Source organism: Sceloporus occidentalis, unplaced genomic scaffold (genome assembly GCF_023333645.1).
Source record: "Sceloporus occidentalis isolate IW3139 unplaced genomic scaffold, rSceOcc1.0.p SCAF_7, whole genome shotgun sequence".
NCBI classification, from domain to species: domain Eukaryota; kingdom Metazoa; phylum Chordata; class Lepidosauria; order Squamata; family Phrynosomatidae; genus Sceloporus; species Sceloporus occidentalis.
In genome coordinates, this window is record NW_028316987.1 from 16,572,494 (window position 1) to 16,598,215 (window position 25,722).

General features: G+C 42.5%; 1 protein-coding gene across 1 annotated transcript in view; it reads right to left on the reverse strand.

Moving 5' to 3' along the window:
- Positions 1–736: 736 nt before the first annotated feature.
- The window catches only part of RND2 (Rho family GTPase 2), a 45,510-nt gene continuing 20,524 nt past the window's right edge, over positions 737–25,722 (reverse strand). Inside the window, exons 3-5 of the mRNA XM_089532136.1 lie at positions 10,848–10,957; positions 6,855–6,989; positions 737–3,975 (exon numbers count right to left, since the gene is read on the reverse strand). Coding sequence (XP_089388262.1) covers positions 3,727–3,975; positions 6,855–6,989; positions 10,848–10,957 — 494 coding nt within the window. The 3' untranslated portion in view covers positions 737–3,726. The remainder of the gene's footprint in view (positions 3,976–6,854; positions 6,990–10,847; positions 10,958–25,722) is intronic.

The window sequence follows — 25,722 nt, forward strand, 5'->3', positions numbered from 1 at the left end:
AGAATCTATGGATATAGAGGGGCAACTGTCTACAGAAAGATGTTTTCAGTAATTTAGAAACCAAACAGAGACAGAAAGTAGAAGATCTGACAAATGTGTAGCTCTTTCAGTCTCAATTGCATCCAGATTTGGAGTGCAAACTGAATATAAAACAGCATTGAGAAGCTATTGAGGAATAAGGAGGAAACATATAACTCAATAAGGAAGAATCATTCTTTTAATAAGTTTTTTTAAAATCTCAGCAGGGAAGATAATTTATGTATTAGAAGCTCAATACTAATACTGCAGTGCTGATGACGAAATACTTAAACTCTGAGGAACTATGTGGTTTAGCAGACAAATCATGCCAAATGAATGACCTGTTTTTCTCCTGCACACAGCACAATACTTTATAACTGCCAACACCTCTCAAATTAGCATTAACAATGTGCATTGCTGGGAGATGTGTGTGTGTGTGCACATGCGCATGTACATTAATGCACGCATGGAGAGAAGCACTCCCAGTTCTCAGTTAATGTTTTTTTCAAACACCACCAAAACCAGGTTTTTCAGATGGGAGCAACAGGTTATTCAGAATTGTGGTTGTTGTAAGGACTCCAGTTTCCATCAGCCCCAGGCAATCTGGCCAATAATGAAAGGTGATAGATTCCTCAACATGGTGTGGCGTTTACAGGTTCCCCTCATTTTAGTGATCCACAAATTTTCCTGGCAGTCTCCCCCCCCCCCCCCTTACAAGGGTTCAGGAAATAAAGTCTTCCGTGTCAGAGGAAATATAATTCCAAGTTCCCTTCCACACCAACTTTCTCCCTGTCTCACACACACTCTTTCTGTTGTTCTAAAGGAAAGATCAGATATGCTCAGGTATGGAAAAAACAAAGATTGACACCTCTAGTTGAATCGCACTTGACTGTAGCCTGAAATAACCTGTGTCCAAATCCCAGACGGAGTTCATGCTTAAGAAGAGGAATGCCAGAACACCAGCTGCTGCTCAGCTCTGGCTTAAAAGCCAAGACAATGGTGTTGCTGTGCTCAAACCCAGCACATGAACAATTGGGCCATTTTGGGCAGACAGGCTGAACAGGCAGCCTCTGATAATCCTGTGTGTGAAGCCAGGGATGCAGGGACACCAAACAGGCCATTCTGAGAGAAGGCAAACCATCTACTGTGGTTCAGTCTGAAAGAGAGAAGTCAGGAGACACAATCTCTGGGTATGCAAATACAGAGATGTGAAGGGCAGCAGGTGGGATGATGGTAGTTTGGGGCCAACACTAGGTTGGGGACAGCACACAAGATGTAATTCCCCATTTGTCTGATGCAAGGGTTCTCCACTGCCAAAAGCTTTCACTGCTCAGAGCTTACCTGGGGAAAGATCTCTGCCCCAAGATCTCTTTTTAATGCTAGGCCTTGGCCCTGGATCAGCTCAGATTATAACAAACACACAGAGAGTGCATTTTTTCCACCACAGTAGAACCGAAGGCTGCTCAAGAGGGCATTCCAGGCCAGAAATGAAAACCAACTACCACTTTGTAGTATTTTACCAAATGTACTGGCTGCACAAAAGAGTTCTTGAGAAAGCATCAAGAGGGAGGAGAAAGTAGAGTAGTGGTGAAACTTAACCAGTTTTTCTTTTTGGAAAAATGCACTTTATTCATCAAGGGCTTTAACTGACGCTACTGATGTTCATGGTCCAGGTGGAAGGGCCATCGTTTTAGGGTGAGACTCCTTCTTTAAATACAGCCTTCCCAGATCCAAATTCCTTTGACTCATTAAGAATAAGATTGCTTGATCTTGTGAACTCAGTTCATTTTTCAGGTCCTGTGCTGTTAACCAGCAGCTATTTCTGCCTGCTCCACTCATCACAGATTTGTCCATTGACAGCAATTACTGGCTTGGCCTCTCTGGTCTGCTAGGCTCCTTAATAAACTTTAAGGTGATTTGTTACTCCATGGTTTCCATCCAACACAGACACACATACGCATATATGCACACATACTTGGGCAACTACCTACCAACACATCTTTCCAAATAATCTCAAGAGGAATTTACATGGCTGCATTTCCACAGCATAAAATAATTATGTCCTGCCTCCTGAGGTCCCAGAGTGGTAGGGTCAGTTACCAGTGGCAAGTCTGGTTACTTCAGCTCTTGCTTAAAAACCAATACAATGGAGTCGCTGTGCTCAAACCTATCCTAGGAGGACTTCAAACAGAGTCCCAGAGTCATAGAACCAAGGAGTTGGAAGGGGCCTCATGGGTCATATAGTCCAAGCCCTTGCTCAATGCAGGATCTCCAGCTAAAGCACCCTCAGCAGGTAGCAAGTGTGTTTGAGGGGAAAAAAGCTTTCCCCATATCTCCAAAGGAGTCTTCTTTGGTACAAAGAAAATACACAACATACCACACACACACACACACACACACACACACACACACCAGCATTGTGAATTGAAAGATGAAACAGTAATGCATTGCCAAAACTTTTTGGCTTGTAATTTCATGGTTAATGTAGCACCTGGGTCAATCACTGTGGAGCAGTTCTTTAGAACAGGCTTGCATTTCTGCATCGCCAGCACTGTGTTTTGAGAGGGACAAAGAAGCAGGAATGAGGGACAATGGCCTTCTCCTGTGGTGCTGGAATGGGTCTTGACTGGTAAAAGGCCCCCTTTTGCTTCATAGAAAGCCAGCAAGGCACACACAGGTGCCATGCAACCAAACATAAGGCATCAGAGTGTGGGACTGGGTGTGCTGCCATGGAACAGGGAAAGAGGGAATGGTTCCAGCAGATATGGCTTCTCAGTGGCCTAGGTGTCATGAGGGGAGGGAGGGGTTAGAAGCACCATCTATTTGCAAAAAAAAAAAAAAAAAAAAAGATTAACTACCCACCAGGCAGTGTCCCATTCATATTGTCTCTCAGATAGTAAAATGGCCAGAGAAATGTTATTTTTGGACTATAACTTTCAGAATCCCCCAGCCAATAGCTATCCAGGTTGAGGGGATTCTGGGAAGTGCAGCTTCAAGAAACCAAAACTGTTTCAAGCGCTCAAAATCGCCCTGTTATCTGAGTATCTTAAGTGCATTTTAAGCAATCCCTGACAAAACCCCAAATAGCCAAATCCCAATATCCTACCCTGCTAAATTAACACCCCTTTTTATCTACTCAAATTATTACCGTCTCCTATAAACCTTCCACAATTCTTTTATTCTATTTTTATTCTATGACTTGCCTCAAGCATGAGCGCCGACTCCACACCTTACCTGTGCATACATGACACAAACACACACACACACACAGGCACACACATGCTATGTGTGTGGCCCAACTGCCGCACACCATGGCTGCAAAAATACCAGACACCCGGTTGCCTGGACATCTATGCTTGTGAAACTAGCTCCAAAATAATAACTCTTCATAGGATTTGAAGTATTTCACCCCCGCTGTGCCACATACACTGATGTGCTCCTTTCTTTGGAGGATATATGTCTGCTACCTGAGCATTTCTATGTCCTGTGCAACACTAGCCCATTCAGAAGTCCTCCCTATACACACAGCAACTTCAGGCAGATGCCTCCCTATCCAACCTACTCATTTCAAGGGAGGGCTTAATTGTTTCAGACCTAGATCTTCAGGAATGTGGCCTGCAGGACCACTCTGGGGCCAGTTACTGTACAAAGAGATATGAACAAGACAGGCAACATTATACTTCAGTCCCTCCGGGGTCTTCTCCTCTCTCACATCACTGAGCAGCTCTTGGCCCGGTCCTTGCGGATCTCAGAGTCAGTCAACAAGTCTGTCCGCCCGGGTATCTGTGCCACCCGCTTCAGCCCTCGCTTTGAGTTGCTGCGCTTGAGGTGTTTGTGAACGCGGTTGACAGAGGCCAGGGTGGTCACATGGAAAACGTCCCGCACGCTGTTCTCGGACGCCTTGGAAGAACACTCCACATAGGCCACCGCGCCCAACTGCCGAGCCAGCATACTGCCCTGAGGGGGGGGAAGGCATCAACATGTTAGTTCCATTATTGCCTTGTAGTCACTGGCTTTCTTCCTTTCTTTTTCTCTACCCATTTTTTCTCATCTCCTACCTCTCACAAAGGACCCTCCCCCAGAGTCCTCTAAAATACTTGCACAAATCTCACAGCAGAGAGACATCTTCTTCCTTGCTGTGAGACATTCTCCACCCACCATCTCTCCCAGACATTTTACTCCATGTGTTTCTTTAACATCACAGCTAGCAGTTAATTTTAGCTCTTTGTTTTTACCTAGAAGGTGGAGATATAAGATTTTCCCCAAAAAAGTGAGGCAGGAGGGGGATGGGGGTGAGAGAAACTGGAAGAGATGAGAAAAACACATTAGCAGATGCCACAATGGGGGGGGGGGGAAACCCACACAAAACATAAAGAGTTTCCACAAGGAACTGGAGTGTTCTAGCATTCAACTGCCACCCTTCAAGGCCCAACACTTACATTTGGCACAAGGAGAGCATGATGGCAAGGCTGGCTCAAAACATTTTGTTGCTTGAGGTGAAAAATAAAATGGTGCTTCGTCTCCATCTATTTCACCCAAATAAGCCAAATGGACTAGCAAGAATATCTTCTCTGAAAACTGGAGATGGGATATGACCCTCCCTTTCCCTTGAGGTTGGCAGGCTGGTTTAGGGAGTGGGCAGCACTGGCCTCCAACCAACACAGCTGGCCAGGAACTGCCTCTTCCCTAACATGCAGCTCCACCTCATTCTGCCTAGTTGTAGCAATAGCACATACATTTCTATACTGCTTTATAGTGCTAAGCGCTCTCTTAAGCGATTTACAATGTGTAAGCCAACTGAACGCAACAAGCTGGATACTCATTTTACCGACCTACAAAAGGATGGAAGGCTGAATCAACCTGGAGCCCTGCAGGATCGAACTCACAATTTTTTGGCTGCAGTACTGGCATTTAATCACTGTGTCATTAGTTCCCTGGTGGTAGGGCTGCTCTTGAAAGACATAGTCCTTCCTTTGTGTTCCTTCTATTTGTCTATGAGCTGCCTTGAGTCTCTTCTGTGAGAAATGTGGCATATAAATGAAATATATAAAAAAAATACATAATCTTTGGTAATTTGAGGCATTAGCCTTTGAGTGTACAGGCTTGGCTTTGTTCATCTAGGTTTCTGTCCTGCTTGCTCCCTTAATGATAGAGTAGATCGCAGGACAGTACTTTGTATTTTAAAAAAAGAATACAAAGGAATTATTGAAAAGCATAACCTACATAAGGGTTCCACACTTGGGGTGTCCGCATCCCCAGGGGGTGCGAGGTGGAATTTAGGGGATACAAAAAAAGAGTGGCTTGCATCCTTGAATGCCGAGTCCCAAATCATCACTCATTTTATTCTGAATAATTTAGAATCTAATTGCTCAATTTAGACTTGCATTTTATGCACCAAATTAAACGCTTTTTTTACCTGCAGTATTGTATGTCATTCAGTTTGTGGTTCAAAAATTATAAATTAGACTTCTTACTCTTCAAATGCAATTATTAGTTTTGTAGAGTTGCGAACATTAATAAAACATTTCATAGGGGTGTGGGGCACAGCAAACATTTCAAACCACTGATCTACTACAATAAAACTCATTTAAAATAAGAGCCTTATGATTTCACATGGGGTGGCAAGGAAGATTCCTCTTTCAGAATTATTAGCCGCCCTGAGCAGAGCTTGGAAAGCTTCCAGAAGAACCCATACGACATACCCAGTGGTCATGATAACTGGGGAGGTCTGTGAATTATATCCCAAAAAATAGCCTGTCTATGCTCTGGCTTTGAATATGTGGGGTTGTCTTGTTTCTTTACGCTGCCTGGAGGTATCTCCTCTGTAGTCCAGTTTGCAGCCTTCCATCTACTTCCTGCTGGAAAGCATTCTTTTGTCTTTCTCCTGGTGGGGGATAGTTCACAAATAATCCCTAGACTGTCACATCTTTTGATAGAAGACTAATAATTTCCCATTACAGAACTTACAAATGTGTTTTACATGCACAAGGCATTTATGGTCAATTTCACTACTACATATCTTTGCAGCAGAGCCGCTATGATATAGCGGTTTGAGTACTGGACTAGGGACTTTTATCACATGGGGGAAATCGAGGGCTTAAATGGGCATTTTCCAGCAGTGCTTGCCCATAAATGATAAGTCATCTTTGATTGCAACGCGCGTGAAAATCTTCACCACGACTGTGCAAATATCTCTAGATATTGCCTGTTTAAACTCCCAATTTTCCTCACGTGTAATAAACTCCTAGGATCTAGTCTACACATAAGTATATTATGGGAATTGCTGTGGATTTTCACATATTTGCATTGTCACTTCATTGTCTCCACTTTTCTGCACACATTTACATCTATTGGCCCTCCCTCTGCCAAACACGCGCAGCCAGGTGAATCCATGGGAAGCAGATGGCCAACCACATGTTCGATAATACACATCCTCATGGAAACTGTAGCAAAAAAATGCAAATACTTTGAGGAGTCCCAAAAAATGCTCAAATTCCTCCAAATTGCATGTGGCCAGATCACAATTAATTTGAATAAAATGAGAATTTAAATTGTGAAGCCAAGCCCTAGGACACTGGGAGACGAGAATTCAAACCCTTGATAAGCCATGGAAATGCTCTGGGTGACCATAGGTAAGCCACACTCTCAGCATCAGAAGGCAATGTTACCCCCCCCCCCCCCTTTTGAACAAATCTTGCCAAGAAAACCCAGTCATAAAGTTGTCTTATTAGGGTCACCGTAACTCCAAAATGACTTGCTGTTTGAAGACACACAACAACACAATATCAATTGAATGCTAGTACATTCCAGTTCCAAAATACAACACAACAAATCACCTGTTCATGTGTGACGGGTATAAGGCGCTGTTTGGAGAGTTCTCGTAATGTGTTTAGATCGGTGCGCATGTCCAGTTTGCAACCGACTAGCACCACCTTGGCACCAGGGCAGAACTCCTGTGTCTCCCCCTGCCACTGCAAGGGGAAAAAATCAGAAAAGGTTTTAAAAATGGAGTTTAAACAGTTGGTAACAAGGTTGGCCCAATTACCCTCTCATCTCCACAGACTTCCATCCTGACTGCCCCATTGCTTTCCAAGTTCATATTTTTTAAAAACGCAAAAGCCCTGCTTCCTTCTGCAATGTTGATGGCTAGCATCTCTTTTTTAAAAGCACAATAAGGCACAATTGGCAATGTTTGCTATTTGATGCCAAATTCCATACATCAGCGGCAGTGCAGACAGTCAGTATTCCAGACAGTAGGGTGGCAACGCTTGCCAATATGTAGTGCATAAAAATGAAATGTGATGCTCTACAAAATTTAGATTGCAGCCTTTCAGGCAGGGACATATTCCTTTTACAAAAAAATGTTGCAGGGTTTTCTAAGGTGCTTAGGCACTTAAATAATAGATACGGGGAGAATGGTGGCTCAGCTTTCTGTATACACTCAGAAATATTCCATGACCACTGTATGAATTCCATGGTATCACCACTGTACTATCCAAAAACAGAAATAACCTCTTGACAAAATAGTACAGTAGTCTGAATATCTCTGTTGTAGTTATTCATGACTTGATAAAGCAAGCCCCTTAAGATAAAGGTAGAAAACAATGGATGACCATTGGTCACACCATCTCAGCCCCAGAGGAAGGCAACGGCAAACCCCCTCTGAAAAAATCTCGGCAAGAAAACCCCATGGCAGGTTTGCCCTAGCAATAGCAAGTACATTGCTAGGATTGTCAGAAATCGGAAACGGCTAGAAGGCACAGAACAACAAAGCTTCAAAATATGAAATAACTTTTTGTACCTCTCACCCATGACTCACAGAAGCAGAATAAACCACAAAGGAATGAATGAATACATAAAAGCAAATACAGGAAAATCTGCTTATTTGCATAGTTTACACAGATTTCAGAATTCAGCTTTCTTGGCACCAAATTTGGGTCACCTTGGAGGCCCCAGCGAATTTCAGCTCAATAGTAATTGAGTTTATATAAAGCTGTTTATTCTAGAGTCCCAAGAGATTCCCTCCTTCCCTCTGGCCTTACAAGCTGTGTGAAGCTCTGTGGAAATCAAAAGCTGGTTCCTAGTTTGCATCCGACAGGCAGTGATTATGAGAGCTCCCAACCCCGGTATGTTTGCAATGCAGCAGGGTGAAGTGGGGGCCAAACACACAGCTGTTTCTTGCAGTATCAAAAAGCTAAACCTTTGGTTTCTACTTCGCAGTGCCAGAGGAACTGTCTTCACCCACACAAGCTACAAAATGTGCATTGGAGGGAAGCAGAAGACTGCTCAAAAGAGAGGCCCTGAGGGACATCCATTTGTTTTAATTTAAGCAGTGCATCAAACCACCCTCCACATAGTCACACACATACACACATTTCCACAAAAAACTCTGGAAAGACTGCAACACAGATGCACTGGAAGCAAACAGAACAGGGGAAAGGCAATGATAGAAATATATTTTTTTAATAAACAGGGGTGGCATACAGAGTTTCTAGAAGGCTGCATGTCTAGACAAGGTCACTGAGCATACAGTCAGGACTAAGTGTGACATTTGGCTGAAAGGGTTCCAGGCCCAAAGGCACACCTTGTAGGCAAGCTCAAATCCAGGCTTCACTTTTTTCTCCTTCAAGGAGTTAAACCCACACAATGTTCACAAAATCAAACAGCTGAAAGACAATGGGCATCATCTTTCTGATCTAAAAAGAAAGAACTTGCATTTGACATCTTGCCAGGGGCTTTGGAACCTGTTGACTACTGCCAGTCATAACCCACTGATAGCACATAATGGGCTAATTCTCAGCATCAGTTTTTCCCCAACTCTCAGTTGGTTACTTTCTAATTCCAAAACATTTGGAAACAAAAAAGTATCTTTTGCTCCTTTCTCCTATTTTTTTTAAATTGTAATGCATCAATGCAATAAGACTTTTCATTATAGCATTGTTGTTGTTAATTGCCCTTGAGTTGAGCTTGACTCATGGCAACCTTGTGGATGAGACATAATCAAGACTCTTTGCCCTCAGCCTCTCTGCTCAGGTCCTGCAAGCTAAGGCCCATCATTTCCCTGATTGAGTCTAACCATTTGACATGTGGTCTTCCTCCCTTTCTACTACCCTCTACTTTTCCTAAATCATTGTCTTTTCTAATGATTCATGCCTTCTCATGATGTGGCCAAAGTACAACAGCCTCAGTTTAGTGATCCTGGCTTCCAGAGACAGTTTGGGTCTGATCTGTTCTAGAACCTATTTGTTTGTCTTCCTGACTGAGGTCTCCTCAGCACTCTTCTCCAGCACCACATCAAATGAGTTGATTTTCTTTCTATCACCTTTCTTCACTGTCCAGTTCTCATAGCCGTACATGGAGATACGGAATACAATGGCTTGGATAAACCTTAGTTTAGTTTTCAGAGTTATATCTTTGCACTTTAGGATCTTGTCCAGTTTTCTCATAGCTGCTCTTCCCAATACTAGTCTTCTTCTGATTTCTTGACTGCAGTTTCCATTCAGATCATTATTTGATCCAAGATATGAGAATTCTTTGACTATTCCAATGTTCCCCTTATCTAGGATAAATTCGTATGGAATTACAACTCTAAAAAAATATTAGAAATTAAAGGAGAAAGTCTGCCCTTCCAAGTCATAGGACCATCTCTGTAAGCCATGTTTTGTTGCCTTAGGAAATTTAAATTACCCTACACTAGCACAACCCAAGGAGTTTTATCGTGAGAACTCATGCTTCAGTAGGCCAGTCTGGAAGAGCCAATGTCGCTCAAATAGATGTGCAAGGTATAGTATGCAAGAACAATGTCTCTTATCCCTCTCTGCAACAAATGTGCACATGATGTGACTGTTCAATTTGCAACTGTATGAAACGGTTTGCTTCCACTCTCCTGCTCTGAAACACATATCCACTAAAGACCTGACCCTTTACACCTTTACACCGAACATTACACTGAGCACTGAACTTTTACATTGCGGTGAACAGGCTTTCAGGGGTGCACAGCCACACTGTGTTCCTCTAGCCTTTTGACAACTACACTCTCCCACCACACCATCAGATGTCAGTGGCACAGCAGTAGCAATAACAACCATGGGGATTTCTTCTATGCAAATAGTGTTGCACCACACAGCACATATGGCAGTAGCTAAAAAAACAACAACCTATGAGTACTATATAAAAGACATCCTTAAACAACTGGATGATTTCTATGAATCTTGGCCTAAACTGTCAACAAAGTCAATAGTTAGCCTCCCCTGTTTCTCATATGGACTTGTGGAATGATACTTTATGGTAAGAAATACATCTTATTTCAAATACGGTAACTCTTTTTTCTTTTCTTTTCTTTTCTTTTTTTCCTCTTTCTCTTTTTGGTGAGACATCACAGCTACATGTTGCATTCATATGCAACTTTTCTGCTTTCTTTTATAAATACTTTTTAAAAAATTAATGTGCTGAAGGAATGTTTCTTGTTCTGAAAGAAAAATGCCGCTTTTAAAATTTCTGCTGCCACTATGCCTCCAAACTTCAGTGAGATGGTGGTAATTTCTGTGTGGTTTGAAGAGCCCTAAAAAGAGACAGGAGCACATTCAGCCAGTGTGTCATCCACCCCTGCTTTACACAGTCACCATCCCCAGGAACACAAGTTCCACAAAGGACACCACAGACTGTGCAGACTGTGGCATGATAACCACTTTGGAGCAATCAAAGGGTCCTGCTCACTCAACAAGATGGCACTTGTGAAATCATTTTCGTTTGTTTTGGTTTTGCTTCCAAAATGGCAAGACTCCAGACTTCAACATCCCACCTGCACCAATGGATTTTAACAAGCTTACCTTTTTAAGGACACTGTCTAGGGTCTCAGGACGGCTAATGTCAAAACAAATTAGGACAGCATCTGAATCAGGATAGGCCAGTGGGCGGACATTGTCGTAGTATGTTGAACCTGCATGAAAGAGAGACAGACTGTAGCTTAGACTCTGGACTAAACATGGCATCGAATCTTTAACTCAAGAAGATTTTACAGTTACCTCTATCTTATTCAGATATAAAAAGGCAATTCCAACTTAAGAACTTAAGTCTTTCAACTTGGGAGTTCATGCAAAGCTGAAACATTTTCCGATTCATAATCTGAACATTCTGCATTTTAAAATGAGTTTATGGAACTTAAACCTTCAAATATTTTCCATAAATGTTTACTAGTACAGTGGACCCTTGTTATACGCTGGGGTTTGGCCCCAAGATCCCCTGTGGATAACAAAATCTGTGGATGCTCAAGTTCCATGACATATAATGACATAGCAAAATGGTGTCCCTTATAAAAATTGGAAAATAAAGGTTTGATATTTGAAATATATACTTTTTTTGAACATTTTCAAACCGTGGATGTTTGAATTCATGTATAAAAAATCAGTGTATAAGAAGGGCTGGCTATAAATGCTAAGTATTAAGGGTACAAATGTAATATTTTACGTTGGTTCTGTTTGCTGTGGAACTCCCTACCCAAGGAAGTTAGGCTGCCCCATCCCTAGTTTTAAGCCTCTGGTGGGCAAGCAAAAACAGAACATTTCATGGCATTTCATGTTAGAAAATGCTCTGTTTTTACTGTTTTAAAATTAGATTTTCGGGTTGTTTTTAAGAGTTTTTAAAAGGTTGTTTTAATGTGCTCTTAATTTTTTTTCAAACAATCTTTATTGTTTTAAACTGTTTTTATTTCTTCATCGCCTTGGGAATTCTTGTGGGCTTGGAGGAGTTACAAAAATACTTTAAACAAACAAACAACCCCCCTTCAATTCATGGAGGCCCTTCATCCGATTTAAATCACTGCCCCGCCACATGTAGAGGGAAACAGAAATAGAGATGGAGAGGGCAGAGTTGCCATGCACAACCACTTTACATGTTTAATTGATAGATTTAGAAAGTCTGAAGGGGGGCCTTGTCATTGAGAGTTTTGTGCTGCTGAAGAACCCAAAAGCTCAGACATTGTAGCACTAATGGTGCTTTAAAATATGGGCCTGGCCAGTGGCTCTTATTGTTCAAACAGTAAAAGAGTAAGTTAAGAATCAGATTTCTAGAAATACACACACACAGTGATATCTATACACAATCTCCCCTCCTGTTTAGGTTGTTCAAAGTCACTGAAGACATGAAGAAAGAACACCACTACTTTTATTCTTTTTAAATGTTTGCTCTGTGGAAGAACCACAATCCCACATCTAGAAATGAGGGATAGAAAGTCTTTCAGATCCTAAAATCTGTAAGATACTTGGCACTCTTGTCTACTTCCAACTCCTTCTTTGTGACCTTAGTCAGGTTTCCACCTCTCAGCTCCCATCTTTAAAGTGGAAACAAACATCAATCTTGAGGCACCCAGTCTTGCAGCACTGGATAAGTTGTGCGTGCCTTTGAGTCACTTGTTGACTTATGGCAATCCCATGAATTTCATACGGATAAGTTAGTGTCTTCTTAATTTCCATCTGTAAAGTGGGTACACTCACTGGTCTTGCAGTATCATGAGGACAATTATCACAGAGAGAGTAAATTGCATTGCAACTTCAAAATGGTGCATCAGTAACATTTGACAACTGACTGGGAAGCCTGGAAAGAACAGTCCTTCTATTACGAAAGGATGACTAGCAGACAGCCTGAAGCAGAGTCAGCCACCTTCTTTTGAATTCACAGAATAGGTGCCAAGATGCAGAGCAGAGGCGATAAATTAACACGCTGCAATTATTTATTCTGCCAAGGCGGGATTCAGCAACAATACATACATCTATTCCTCTCAAATGCAGATGGGAACATTAAGTGTTTTGACCTGTAAATGTTTTGATTTGAGGCACATTTTGAGGGCAAATTGTAAATGCTTCAGTTAACAGCAATAGAGCCATGACACTATAGCTTTCTTGCAGGTTTCAGCTCAGCAGCATGTACAGAGTTCATCTTCCTGGAGGGGTGAAAGAAAACATGCTTGCTTATGATGTGAGGAAGAGGCTAACAGAGAGGTAATCTCTTGCTGGGCAAACTGCAACAGTTATACATCTTCCCTTATATTAACAGGAAAATTTTCTGGATAATTCCTTAGGGCTTAGGATGCTTTCCAGCCGCCTTAAAGTGTGCAACTTTCTTCCATTGCTAGGTGTTATATACTACTTTCATAACAGTTAATACAGTAAGCAATGATCAGTACTTCCTAAGGACAGATAACCTGAGACACAAGGTTCCTGGGTCTATATGAATGCTAACCTATGGTTGATTGCATCAGGACATGAGTGATGAGAAAAAGGCATATTATTTGTGGTAAAATTTCTGGGATTTGTGATTCCACAAAAGAAAAAGAAAAGAAAAGAAAGAAGAGAGAGAGAGAGAGAGAACTTTCCAAACTCTCACTTCCATTACAGCATAGCTGAGGAATAGCAAGATCCAGATCTTTCCAGAAGTATCAGCATTGCAAGGCCGAGTCTTAATACAGTGCACCCGCGCCATTCACGAACACATTTTACGCGGCTTCCAGCTTATACGGAAGCCGCACGGGGAGGTAAACAATGGCACGTGCGCTGCACCACCATATGCATGCACCCCATTATCTCCTATGGCGCTCGAGCATAGGCAGATTTTGCCTTATGCAGGAGGATCCGGAACAGATTCCCCACGTAAGGGGAGGGACCACTGTACCAACTATGGAAGAGTTATTTGGGGGTGAAAGTAGACATTAATGCAAAGCATATGGCTGCCACCAAAGCCAGCTCCCCTTCCATAAAAGCTGGTGTACTTGAGTCATGTCTAGATGCTACAACAATCGTTTCCATTTTTTCAATCCGACTCCTTATCACTGGCAGTGACAAGGCAGGTAAATGTATTGTTGTTGTTGTTATTTTATATGCTGCTTTACTCCCAACAACGAGACTCAAGGCGGCTAACAACATTTCTAAAACAATACAGATTAAAAACTATACAAAAAAATGGATAAAAGTACAAATATACAGTTATCTAAAAGCAATTAACAATTTATCAGAAAACACGTAGAATGTAAATAGAAAATGTTGTGGCTTCAGTATTTGTATCAGTTGGTTGTGGTATTATAGGCAAGCGGGGGAGAAGCTGACATATAGAAGCTGTTTTGGAGAGAAGCCTGGGTCTTTATCATTATGCCTAGCTTTGCCCTCATCTTGGAACAGAACTTCGGCAGTGCTGCTCTCCCAAAGCTGGCTGCCATACCATTCTCCCTGTTTAGCCAAATTATCACTCTCCTGCTAGGCCAAGAGCTGTAACAAACAGCTGCCCTTTACAACCCAGAATGGACTCCATTGCTTCTCTGTTCTAGGAGATAGCACAGAGACAATGGCTCTCTCCAGAGAGGGGGAAACTGGATGCCCACTCCACCCCTTCTGTTGGCATCATGTAGGGATTAGCTATGCCAAGGCCTGATCAGAGCAGCCAAGGTGGCAGAAAATCTGAAAAACATGCTATAGCCAATTGCACAAGCTCAGCCAAATTCACAAAATCTGATAATACTGGAAGGGTTTGTGTGCAAGAAGCCATCTAACCTCACTCTTTTGTTTAGGAACAAAACCGGCTCTGTACAGAGCAATCCAGATCTTGGTATGTCACTAGCAAGAGGAAAGGGTGCTGTGCTGATGCGCTTCTCAAGGACAGCTGTTTCACTTTATTTTTACAGTTTATATCTAAAGTCCTGGCACAGCTCAATGGTTGAGATGCACTGGAAGGGAACAAGTATAGAAACAGGACTCTGTAATGCTGTTAAAGCATAGCTCAGTGGTTGAGATGTGTTGGAAGGGAACACATATAGAAACAAGTTGTTGAGAGCAGGTGTGACACCGCACATGCAGGACAAAGTTGAAGAATAATACAGAAAGAGAGTCATAATTCCTTTTGCAAGGAGTCTTAGGCATAGTGTATGAGAACAGAAGCAAGGTCAAGAAGGTGGCAGTTGCTACTGCTGCCCCTACTACTAATACTTCTCCTCCTACTACTAATATATCCTGCTTTACTACTACTACTACTAATAATAATAATAATAATAATAATCTGCTTTTCCCCCAAGTCCTGAGACTCAAGGTAGATTCCAAAAGTTAAAACAAATGCAGCTAAAAACATTGCATCACACAAAAGTTAAAAATATAGTTAAACTGCCAGTAAAATTAAAAGTAGTTAAAAGCATGAGCATTAAAAAGAAGAACAACATATATAATCAACACAGCACATGAAAGGCCCTTTCTGCCTGAGCAGTCAGCCCTCAAGGCTCAAAACAAGGAGGACTACAAAGGAGAGCACCAGTGTAAAGTCTCTGGGAAGGCATTTTCAGAGCCTGGGGGCAGCCACCAAGGACACCATCCTATGAAATTCCTATGAAATTGGACAAGCAGGCCATCCACTGCCTCCTGTCCTCTGGTGAAGTGATGAGGTCAAGACACTCACTGCAAAATGCAGAGTATAAGCATATAGATCAGTGGTTCTCAACCTGTGGGTTGTGACCCCTTTGGGGGTCGAACAACCCTTTCACAGGGGTTGCCTAAGACTATCGGAAAACATATATTTTCGACGGTCTTAGGAATTGAGACACCGTTCCTCTGTGGTTGGGGGTCACCACAACATGAAGTACTGTATTAAAGGGTTGCGGCATTAGGAAGGTTGAGAACCACTGATATAGATGCTCACAGCATTTGTCCCTCCAGAATAAACTAGTATGTTCAGATTTTCTTCCTAGCTATGCTGGGGGAGGGGGGGGGAGGATTCTGGGAACCATAGTCCAAAATGGTAACTTTTCCAAGTTGAAGGTACTAGGACTGCAACAAGACCACTTCCACAGGTCCTGCTGCCTTATAGTACCAACAGTTCTTAGAAATAGGGAATACTCAAGTTAGTCTATTGCAGAGAAACAACACACACACACACACACAAATCTTGTGGTGCCTTGAAAACTAACTAATTTAATATACCATTATAATGAACTGCAGCCCATTTCATTAGATGGAGTAGGTGTGATCAGGTACTTAAGGAATATAGCCATGGCCAGTGGTGAGGTCAGAGAGGAAATGACATGCAGAAAACACTGACTCCAACATTACACTCTTAACACTGGTTGTTCACCATCCTCTTGCTGATAAGCAAAAACATTCCACTGGTAAGCCTATGAACACATGTTGTGTGATAAGAAACGAGCATCTCAATTCAAACTTCTGGCGACAGGACTGGAAAACAGACAGTCTGTCACTCTGATCTCTCTTTGAAGCTTCTCTGCTCAGGAGTGGCTACTTTAAGGTCAGTGACAGTATCCCCTGGGAAACTGCTGTGTTCTCCCACTAGTTTTTGATCACTGTCTTTTCTAATGTCAGTCATGCTACATCTGAGGAGGTGGGGTTTAATCCACAAAAGCTCAAGATAGACTAAATGTGTTAGCCTTTAAAGCACCAAAAAGGAACATAGGCCTTTGCAGTTCTGTTTCAATGACACCTGTTCACATGCAGCAAGGCTGAGGAACATTTGACCCAACAGATGTTTTGCACATCAACTCCCAACAGACCCAACTAGCATGGGCAATTGTACAGGAGAATGAGGGGCATACATAGTCCAAATGTAGTCCAAAACATCTGCAGGTGGGGAGGGACACAGGTTTCCCAAACCTGGCTTATAATTCTTACCTGCAACAACTGTCACAGAAGTAGGATGACAGAGATGGGCCTTCCCACAGACAAAAGTAGAAAGAAGTGGAAACATCCAAGGAATCAGATATAAAAGAAAGACCCAGGGCTATTCCAAATTGCTCTATGGAAGCCAGAGTTCTCATTAATGCTGCCACTTCCACATCCACTCATTCCATTCTTTTGGAGGGCTGTTTGTAGTGATTTCATGGATCAGCACTAAGGATCTGTCAAAGGTTTTTTAAACTGAGGCATGATCTGGCTGAAGCCATCCTATGCTTATACGGGCCAATTTTCTCCCTCTGAATTTTTTTCCTTAAGAATTATAATTCTATAGTGCAAAAGTTCTGTGTGAAACATGCTTTCTCCTTACATAGAAAGATAGGGGGAAGACAACTGTACTTTTGCACCATCAGAGCAATATAAAAGAATTGGTACCCACATTTGTGTTCTCATCCTTGACCTGTTTGTTTTCTCACAATGGCAGTGATCAGTGAACTTTATTCATGTGCTCTTTCATAGATTTTTTTTTAAACTGTCATGATATTGTGATACTTTGTCCCACAGCATATCTCGCATGTATTCTCATTTAAAGCCCTGCATATGCCACATATGTCGGTTTTTTGTTTTTGAAAATAACTAACTCTCTCTGCTCTTTTCTTGGTCTTCCATTATATGGTCTGAGCAGGTTCCTGATTGCAACATTCTGTTATCTTTCTGGTTTTCAGTTGGTTGGCTTTTCCGCTTGGCCACAGAACCTGAGGTAAGTCATCTGCTGCATGTGCACATTCAGGCTGTTGTCTTGCCAGAATGATGCCATACAGAGAGGAATTAAAAAGACACCATGAAATTAAGCATCTGCCCTTGGTACCCCTGATGCTGGTATGCCACTATTTCACTAGTCCCTCTTATTTTAAAAAAGGAAAAGAAGTAATCCTCTATTGACAGACAGAGAAGGGAAAAAAAGATTGGAGCTGTTTTCTTGTGAACCCTCCTCAGTCATGACTGCAACTGCTGCCCTCCTTACTTAACCACTAGAGGTAGACTGAAGTTAGAAGACAAACCAAACCACACCCAAATTGCACCCAACCCATACCCACAGAGCACCACCTGATCACCAAATAGTGCCTCAGATTGGGATGAGACATTTGGATCACAAATAGTAGCTAAGCAACAATGAGATAAGAGATCAATAATTAATTATTTATAGTCCGAAGAAGAAGAAGAAGAAGAAGAAGAAGAGAAAGAAAGAAGTGCTCTCCTAATAATCCTCCAGTTGTAGGATTCCAGAACCATAAAAAGCCTTGACTGTATGGGCCAAAAGACCTGTTCTTCCACTCTCACCCATTCTGGCATCACCCTGTTTGGACAATGGCCCAAACACCAATTCTGATGCAAATAGTCTGGACCACATTTGGCAGGTCCGACACCAGACCTACTTGGTGCAAGCAGTCTGGACTATATTTGCATGTCCCACACCGGGGCATAATAAGCTTAGAACAGAGTAAAAAAACTTACCTGTTGCTCTGGAAGAGCTGAATCCCACTGTTGCCACACTGCTGTGGCTGTCTTCATGGGTGTTCCACTGGGCTACCCAGCACCTCTGCCACCACCATGGGTCACCTGTTCTGAGGTTAAAACAAGGCATCCAGCATGTGTCTCTTACTGGGTGCTTTGTTATGACCTCAGAAGCAAGTAACTCATGGTGATCATGCTGGGGCCCAGCATGACACCTACTTGGACCATTGGGGCTGTGTGGGGATGGAGGTCAAGGTAAGGGGAGCACTGGAGGTGCAGTGGTTAAATGCTGGTATTGCAGCCATAAAGTTGTGAGTTCGATCTCAGGGCTCCAAGGTTGAATCAGCCTTCCATCCTTTCGTAAGTCAGTAAAATAAGTACCCAGCTTGCTGGAAGCAATTGGCTTACAGACTGTAAACTGCTTAGAGAGTGCTGAGTTCACCAATATGTGGTACTGAAATGTAAATGCTATTGCTATTGCTATAAAGGGGGGAACAGGGCAGCTGTGAGATACTCCTGATTGCCCTTGGAGTATTCTGGCCAGTGCAGACAAGGCTGAAGTCATGCTGTGCTTTATTGAAAGTCAATCTCTCTTTTATGTCTGACCCCATGCTCAAGGTGAGCTACAGTGGCATGCAACTGACTTGTACCTATGAAGCATGTAATTTCCTCATTTGGGGAATGTGGAGTGCCATCATGGCTCACTGGCCTGCTTCAAAACCGTGACCTTTGAGATCCTCATCTGCCCAGACCTAACTTGTAGTCTCAGTGAACAAATTTTCCAAGCTCCAAGAGAGATCAGCCACTGAGAACAAAATAAAGATTAATACTGGACTGAGTCTCTTGCTCCTTCCGCATCTTACAACCTAGCCACTGTATAACACAGCTTCCCTTCAAAACTGACAGCCGTTTCCTCAGCTTTCAGTGCCATCAACACCCTTCCAGGTGAAAAGGAGACAGCACACCCTCTTGCAAGCTTACCCTTTCCCCACAAAAGACAAAACAGCCAAGCTATTGTCCTCAACAACAAGACCTGCCAAGGGGGGAAGTAAAAGCAGCAGGCATTTTCATAGTCTTTTTAAAAATGCTGACTGAAAAGCCACAAGTGAATACAAAGGAGGGAGATGGCAGCTTTGCCAAAGGCTTTTGGTCAATAGATTCTGGCTTGGTCTCCAACAGAAGCCTGAGAAAGAACGGCCCTCCCTCCCATTGTACATTGAGTCTGGATTTCCCAGAAGTGACTGGGTGGGTGATGCCAGAACAACCCCCCTTCCTCAAATCCAATTAAAACTGATGCAGAAGGCGTGAGGTCTTACAAAGTTTAAAAACACCAACCATTCAGGCTGGACCATATAGCTAGGAATTCAATAATTGATCAGTCCCAACCATCTCCTCAATTCTATCTGCAAAACCAAAACTAGTTAGTTATTTTATATTTCCCACAAACCTTAAGTCTAAATTTATATGCATATTGATTTATATCCCAACATATATTTTGGGCTGGGCCATATCATGTGCCTTCGATCATGCCTCTCTAAAAGGACACACAGGACTTTATCACACGTGAGAATTTCTCTTAATTTCGAATGAAAAGAAAGTGGGGCCAGAATGCATTCACATGAATTCGCTAGTTCAGCAAATTTACGTGAATGCGAATAGTGTTCGAACTGGCTTCCCACTTCCCGAAAATAGCATGCCATTGTCCAAATTTGTGTGTGGTAGTCTATCACACAATAATGTGAAACCCCATGATTGTGCTCGGACTTACCTCCCCTTGCCCAAATTTGCTTGTAGTAGGCTATCATGCAATAACGTTAAACCCCATGATTGCGTTCAGATTGCCATTGGATTATACTTCCAGTTTCCCTTGTCTGATAAACTCCACATTCTCCATGCCCTCAGGCCACTCTTAAAAATATGGGGATGTTTTTTGTGGGTTTTTCAGACTATGTGGCCATGTTCTAGAAGAGTTTATTCCTGACGTTTCACCCGTATCTGTGGCTGGCATCTTCAGATGAGGATGAGGATTTTACACCCCAAAATAAGGTCCAAAGCTTAACTTTTGTGTTCTGCATCCCTCATGTTAATATGCATAAAACAGGGATGTGACCCTGAGAATAAGTTTTGGGCTACCTAGGCTTGGCTCTTCCATTATCAGGCACAATAAATCGGTGTTGTGAAAGGTCAACAAATTGTTACTTAATTTGTTGTCATTCATTTTTACAGCAAGAGAGGGAGAAAGGAACACATATGGGATATTTTGCTTTCGTGCCAAAATAATCTGACCATTTTGGATACTATAGAACTTCTCTTGGTTGGAGCACGCACTATTTTCTGCTCCAACATAGGCAACAAAATGCCTAGTGCTGCCTCCAAATACCAATTTTGTAATAAGAACAGACTTTCCCCCATGAGACAACCTTGCAAGGCAATTCTTAAAATACTGTGTTTCTAAGAACTTGTCACCTAAATGTCAACTGATACTAATTTGATTTTCCAGTACAGTAATAAGTTCATTTGTACCTCTATGGGAACAGCATGTTCTCTAATGAAAATAAATGAATAAAAATACCTACATTCTACCCCATGAAAAGCCAGAGTCTGCAACTGGGTCACTTTGTTCCAAGTTAAGCATATATTTTGTATAGTTTCTCCTGCTGAGAGCCATGTGGAAAGGCAAGGCACAATGAAACTCAATCCCACTGTAGGCCAGTTCATCCTTAGTGCAACCCACTCTGTGCAGGTTGGGGACATATGTTTTCTAAGTTTTATCTCCTGTTTCCAGAACAACAAAATACTGCATTAGAATTCCAGGATGCTTAATTCTTCGCCCTTCACCTAATGAAGTGTTCTTGTGGAAGCAAAATATATACAGTGTTAACTGGTGCTCTTAGGGAACTTGCTCTCAGCATGGGTCAAGGGAAAGTCTCACTCTCAGGCTGTGGTTGAACAGATACCCGTACTTAGAAAGCTGGCAAAGTATTGTCCAAGTGGGAACCAAAAAGTCAGAGGAGAAAGAAAGTCAGCACTACATTCTCTTGCTGCTTTTAATTTTACTGTGTACAGTCAGAGCATCCTCATCATCCTTTATCTTTACCGATTGCTTAACAGGGAAATCAATAGGTAAGATTTTATTAGCATGAAGGAGTGTAAGGAAAATCTGACCTGTAGTTATATGATGATAACCCAGCTAGTAAAGGCACAAAGCCCCAGCCTAGTAAAATAAAAAATGTTGACCCTAACTAATAAAAAAAGAAACTGAGGATATACTTAATGCCCCTGCAGGCTTCACAGAGGATGCATTGTGGCAGGATCAGTCATTTTCCCACAGCCAACAATCTGGTAAGTTGTGCTCCAGCACAACCATTCCTGGGTTCCCCTAGTGATGTCATGGCAACACCACATGCAAATGTTTAGCTGGGAGGACAACCATTTATCTCCTGAGCCAAGCAACCCAAAGGATTCCCACACACCCCCAAGGCGGATGTAAGGACATACACACACCACAGTGCCAAGAGTATTCTAGAGGGTAGCTTCCCCTTTCATGAAAGCAACCCACAAATCAAATCCTGCTGCAATATTTAGTATTGCTTTGCATGCACTTTGGTTTAGCAGCCATCTATCATCTCGTTCAACCTGGGTTACAGAAAAGGCAAGCCCAGAGCGAATTTGAGACCTCCATTCTCTCTTAGAGGAAAAAACAAACACAGGACAAATAAGGGATTACTGGTTGGGTATCTGTGTGTCCACCTCCATCCATTATCCTGTGTGTCCACCTCCATCCATTATCCTGTTTTACTAATGCAAGTGGTAGTAACTGGTGATCCAAACCCCAGAGATGACATGGAGATTACAGGCACTCTGGATCATGCCCCATCTATGTTATGTGCAGCACTGGACAGAAATATATAGTGTATATAGACAGAGCCCTTTTCTATCTCTCCATCCCAGAACAGTGGTGGTACCTCCACTCAAGTCTGAAAGTTTTGGCAACAACACAAACACACAACCTCCTCCACAACCACCTCCCTGTCTCGATTTGTCTCCTTAATCTCATCAGCATTCCTCAACGTTCTTTATACCCTCCCCCTTCCCAAAAGCAGGGGGGATCCTTTATCAGAAGCTGCAGGTTCCCACACTCCTCTACAGGCTAAAGGCTTGCTGTATGAGCGAGGGCTGAGAAGCAGGAAGAATTCCAGAGTCATAGCCTTTTTTCCCATGTTTGGAGCCCTTTTTTTTAAGTATAGGAGATGCCTTTCTAAATAAAGATGCTTTAGCCAGTGCTCAGATTCCAAAGAGAAAAGTCTGAGGTTCAAGTCAGCCTGGGAACCATGCTTCTGATCTAACTGGATCTAGGTTCACACAAATATGATTATTTTTGTGTCCATGTATGTATGGGAGAGCACTCTGGACGTTCTCCACAGTCTTCTCTTCATGTGACAGCTTCACATTGCCTGGATTTCAAATGCCACATTAAAAGAAAGCCACTATTTTGGAGTCGAGGTGAGATGGCTTCAATAAACCAAGCCACCACCTTTCCCTGAACAAAAGTTCTCAAAAAAGGAAGGGAGCTGTTGATTTCTACATGTTACTTACAAGTTTAATGCCGTTCCCCTGTTTGTAGTACATCCAAGGTACAGACTGTGTGTGCTTGAGCATCCTCATCCCAAGATGTGCCTTCAAGCTATTCACTTCTCTCTGTATATGCCTTCAAGCCTGTTCACTTCTGGTGACCTCATTGATCTCATAGTGTTTTATTAGACAAGGAATACTCAAAGGTGTTTTGTCAGTTTCTCCCTCTGAAATTTTATTTATTTATTTATTTATACATACATACATACATACATACATACATACTATTTAAACTCCACTCTTCACTTGGAATTAATTGGTGGTCTCCCATCCAAGTACTGACTTTGCTTAGTTTCCCAGACCAGACAGGATCTGGTCTTTATTGTAACTGGGGGGGGGGGGGGCAGTTTTTAAAAAGTACACTTAAAACAGTACAGCACCCTCTTAAAAGCCCTTTATTTTAAAAAATTCAGTTCTCAGCCTGGACCCCAGAAGGAGGGAGTCAAGTCCTTCTAAAACTAGGTTGGGCAGGGCTGAACCCCTCTGAAATGATCAGGCAAAACTGGACACTAAAGACTTCTATATATTTGAGCCCCCTGGGGAAATATCGGTCGGAAGCACACTAAATGTTCATAATTTAGCTATTACTTTTATGGTACTCAAATTGTTACCAACTTCATTTGGAGAAGGATGCTTGTTTTAATATAACTTACTGTGACAAGTGGCTTGAAGATATGTGTGTTCACATGTGCACACACACACATTATTTTATTAAAAATATACCTGCAAGTAGTCAAAATTAATAACCTGGACCTAACCATACAGGGATTTATAGGTTATCACCAGCACTTTGAATTGTGCCTGGAAACAAACTGGCCAACAATGGAGCTGTTATGCTGAGGGTCCCTACAACCAGACCCACATGTCAGTCAAAGTGCAGCTTTTTGTATCAAATGAAAGGCCCGAACAGACAGGCCAAAATAAGCCTGCTTCGGGTCTCTTTGGAGGTATGCTCTTTAAATGACACACAATCCTAAGAGATCAGAAGCCACGCCAAAGCCACGCTCCAGCCCTAAGCACTGAAGACCAGCTTTGGTGCAACTTCTGGCCTCTTAAGATGTGTGTGTCATTTAAAGAGCATACCTCCAAAGAGACTCCAAGCAGCTTTATTTTGGTCTGTCTGTTTGGGCCCGAAATTTACAAACTTTCTTCAAAAACAGCCCCATGTACAGAATGATACAGTAATGTAAATGGGATGCAGCTAAGCTAGGCATGGGTCACAGTGCCCAGATCAGGTGTCTCAAGAAACAAGTGCAATCGGCACAGTAGCTTTAATCATGCAAAAGCCCTTCTGTCTGTTGTGGAAACCTGGGCTTCCAGGCTCAAAGCTGAGTTCAGAAGTACACTCAAACTGCAAGCCTGAATCTTCAAAGAAATCATAATCCTATTCTACACAGGCTAAATCCCTATTGCCTGATCTTTCTCGGGTGTCGGGGGTCCATATGTCGGGGGTGCTTTGATTCTTTGTTCCTGGATGGCAAGGCTTGGACTGGAAGGCCCTTGTGCTCTATTCCAACTCTATGATTTTAGGATCTACTTTTTGATTGACCAGGAGTATTTCTGCCTTGTCTGGCTTAAGCTTCAATGGGTTCACCTTGACCCAATCTATTACTGTTGCCAGACTTTGGTTCAGAACTGAAATAGTTTCCTTGGAGTTTGGTGGAAGGGGAAATAGAGTTGGGACAGCATACTGGTTACACTGGCTCCAAACTTCCAGACAATCTTTTCCTGCATATGAGAGAGCCTTAACCCTAGAAATCCAATGTGCTGCAGTGGTTATATTCTAGCCCCTAAAGCAGGGATGAAACAGAGGTGGCATAGTGGTTTGAGTGTTGGGCTACAACTCTGGAGATCAGGGTTCGATTCCCAGCTCAGCCATGAAACCTACTGGTTGACCTTAGGCAAATCACATGCTCAAGGGTGTGCCCTGGTGGCACAGTGGTTAAATGCCTGTACTGCAGTCACTCACTCACAAACCACATAAGGTTGTGAGTTCAATACCAGCGAGGGGCTCATGCTCAACTCAGGCTTCCATCCTTCCGAGGTACTACAGTGAGTAGCCAGATTGTTGGGGGCAATTGGCTTACACAGTGTAAGCCACTTAGGGAGTGTTTAAGTGCACTGATACGTGGTATAGAAATGTACTTGCTATTGCTATTGCTAAGGGAAGCAATGGCAAACCTCCTCTGAACAAATTTTGCCAAGAAAAACCCACAATGACTTTGCCTTAAAGGTGCCATAAGTCAGAAATCACTTGAAGGCACACCATAACAACAAGAGCAGGGATGATCAACTCCACGCAATCTGGAATCCCTGGAAACCTGTGGGGGTCACATTGCAGCTGGACATCCTCCTGGCACCAGTACAATTGTAAATGCAAGTACAGTTATTCTTGATGGTGCAGGAGGATGCTAGAGCATCTTTCTGCATCATACATCCCTGCATGGTGCAGGGCAGAGAGTCCTTGGAGACTCCCCTCTATTTTTGTTCAATGTGCTTCCAAACTCAGTTTCAAAACAGGTTTGAAGGACCTCATGTTAAACTCTGCATTGTACCTGCTTGGCAGAAGAAGAACTACACTTGAGAGTTTTCTCTGTTTTTCTGCCACTTACCATACCAGCCCTATTACAATAAAGCCCTTTTCAGGATCACTGCTTCTTTCAAGAGAAATGGCATCCTTTCTTTCTGCTCGATGAACAACATTTGCATCCATCCATCAGCCCAGACCTTAACTAAGCAATTTCAGCAGCCATATACATTCTCTAGGGACAGCAAAAGGGGAGGTGAGAATCAATAAGGCTGCTTCCTTTGCCTTCGTTTCTTCACCTATTTTTGAAGGGCACCAAGAAAATCAGAGCCCAGCAATTTTTATATCTTAATAAGCTACCACTGTGAGAGTGCT